Raw genomic sequence first — 2,146 nt, forward strand, 5'->3', positions numbered from 1 at the left:
AATAAATAAAAAAATATTCAGATATTTCGTATTTATATATTTTATATTTAATTATTTAAGAATAAAAGATTTTGTTACCATTTAAAATATTGTGTTTTAAAGTATTGTCATTTAAAGTATTTATTTATGTACTATGATATTCTGTATTTATTAGAGCCCATCAATACTCTTCTTTTATATTAGCCTTTGATTTTAATTTAATAAAATTTAATGGTTTATATAAATGTGGCACATTCAATAAACACACAAGTGTTGAGTTCATTTTAGACATATCTATTTTCTATCGACTACCAAATTTTTCAAAATATATGACAAAATAAACATTAAATTTCAATTTCAAATTTTAAATCTCCCAATTTTAAATTTTAAATTTTAACCCCACAACCCCACAGATGCACCCATATCTTTTCCATCCATGCTTTTTTCTCACGTGCCCATTGATGGATGTTCAGTTCAATAAGTTGGCGGATGGTTATTGTAATTTTTACAAATATGGTTAGTTTAAGTATATATAATTAATAAATGCTAGATGTTCATTTCATTAGGTAGTCGGATGTTTATTTTAATAGGTATTTAGATGATTGTTTGTTGGATTTAGATCTATCTCAAATTTTTCGGAAGTGACCTTCTCCTACCTAAATGACGCCGGAGAGGTTCAAACCACCATCATCTCCGACCTAACGAAGGGCAAAAAAGCCATCATTTTTGCCGTTTCGGAAGCCTTCACACCAACTTGCTTGCAGAAGCACGTCCAACCGTAAGCGGAGCTGAAGGCGAAAGACATGGACAGAATCGCGTGCGACGCATTCGTGATGAAGGTGTGGAAAAAAAACCTCCTGAAAATTAACGACGAAGTTCAGTTACTTTCTGGCCGTAACGGAATGTTTACGAAGGCCATTAGGTGCGAGTTGAATCTGAACACGGCTGCCAGGATCCAGGTGCAGCATTGAACGGTTGCTAGTTGCGCGGTAACCGGAAGTGGCCACGGCGACGGGGAAGAGAGAAAGGACCTGCCGAGGAATTTGGTACGCCAATGGAGAGACCACGTGCGGTTTTGGTCAGCCAGAACCACGCGGCGGCAGCAGAACGGTCGGCCGGAGGTTGCTGTGGCGTCAACATCAGACACTAATAGGTGTAAAATTTTGATGAGATGTTGAGTAATTGTACGTATTTAAACGTTTAATTGTTAATCCTAATTTTTTAAAATTTAAAATTTGAAATTAATCAAAAATTTAGCTATTAATTATAATTTAATTTTCTTATTTTATCTCTATTGTACACGTTGTATACTAAAATCATTGTCTCCTAATATTTTCTCTTAATGCTATTATGTATTTATTGATTTTCGTTATATCTTGTAATTTGACGTCAAAATGATATTATCTAGTCTGAATGAATAAAAATAAATAAGCTTTTATTTGATAATGATAGCATGACATTTTTGGTTAAATAACTTAATTAAGTTACTTTTAAAAAAATATCTTAAACAATAAATGACTATATTAAAAATAACTTATAAATAAGTTATTTTGTATTTAGATTTTTAGTTCTAAAATGCTTATTTTATAAAAATATGGTAAAAAGTAGTAGTATTATGAGAGAAGTCATTTTTTTAACTTCTTTATAATCTCTTAAATAATTTTTTAAAAAGCCGCAATTTGGTTTTGAAAATTGCACCAGACATTAATACTACTACTTTTTATAAGTCAAAAACTAAAAAAATTACTTTTAAAATTTTTCAAACAGATTCTTAATGTCCAAACTTATCACTCATATATCAACTAAATCATTTTTATTACTAGTTAACGATATAGATGATGAAAAGATCTCATTATCTCATAAAAAATAATATAAAATTTAAAATTCCTTTTTTTTAAATAGCATTGTTTTCGTAAAAATAGATAAAATTAGAGTTAAATTTATTCTCATAAATTAATTTCACAAACTAATTTTATGAAGCAAAATTATATTAATGTATCTCATTATTTGGAGTTGCCAATCATAAAAGCAATGTTTTAAAAATCGAATTGAATCGGTCAATTAAACTAAGAACCAATAACAAATCCGATTCGGTCAACATAAAAATCATTACCCATTGAAATTGCTAGCAAATAAAAAAATTGGTTGATCGAATCGAACAAAAAAC

General features: G+C 29.3%; 1 protein-coding gene across 1 annotated transcript in view; it reads right to left on the reverse strand.

Annotated features, from left to right (window-relative positions):
- LOC107478260 (uncharacterized) overlaps positions 1-784 on the reverse strand; it is a 7,077-nt gene extending 6,293 nt beyond the window's left edge. The window contains exon 1 of the mRNA XM_016098395.3: positions 662-784. Coding sequence (XP_015953881.1) covers positions 662-784 — 123 coding nt within the window. The remainder of the gene's footprint in view (positions 1-661) is intronic.
- Between the last annotated feature and the right edge of the window lie 1,362 nt (positions 785-2,146).

The sequence above is a fragment of the Arachis duranensis genome, chromosome 3 (genome assembly GCF_000817695.3).
Source record: "Arachis duranensis cultivar V14167 chromosome 3, aradu.V14167.gnm2.J7QH, whole genome shotgun sequence".
NCBI lineage: Eukaryota > Viridiplantae > Streptophyta > Magnoliopsida > Fabales > Fabaceae > Arachis > Arachis duranensis.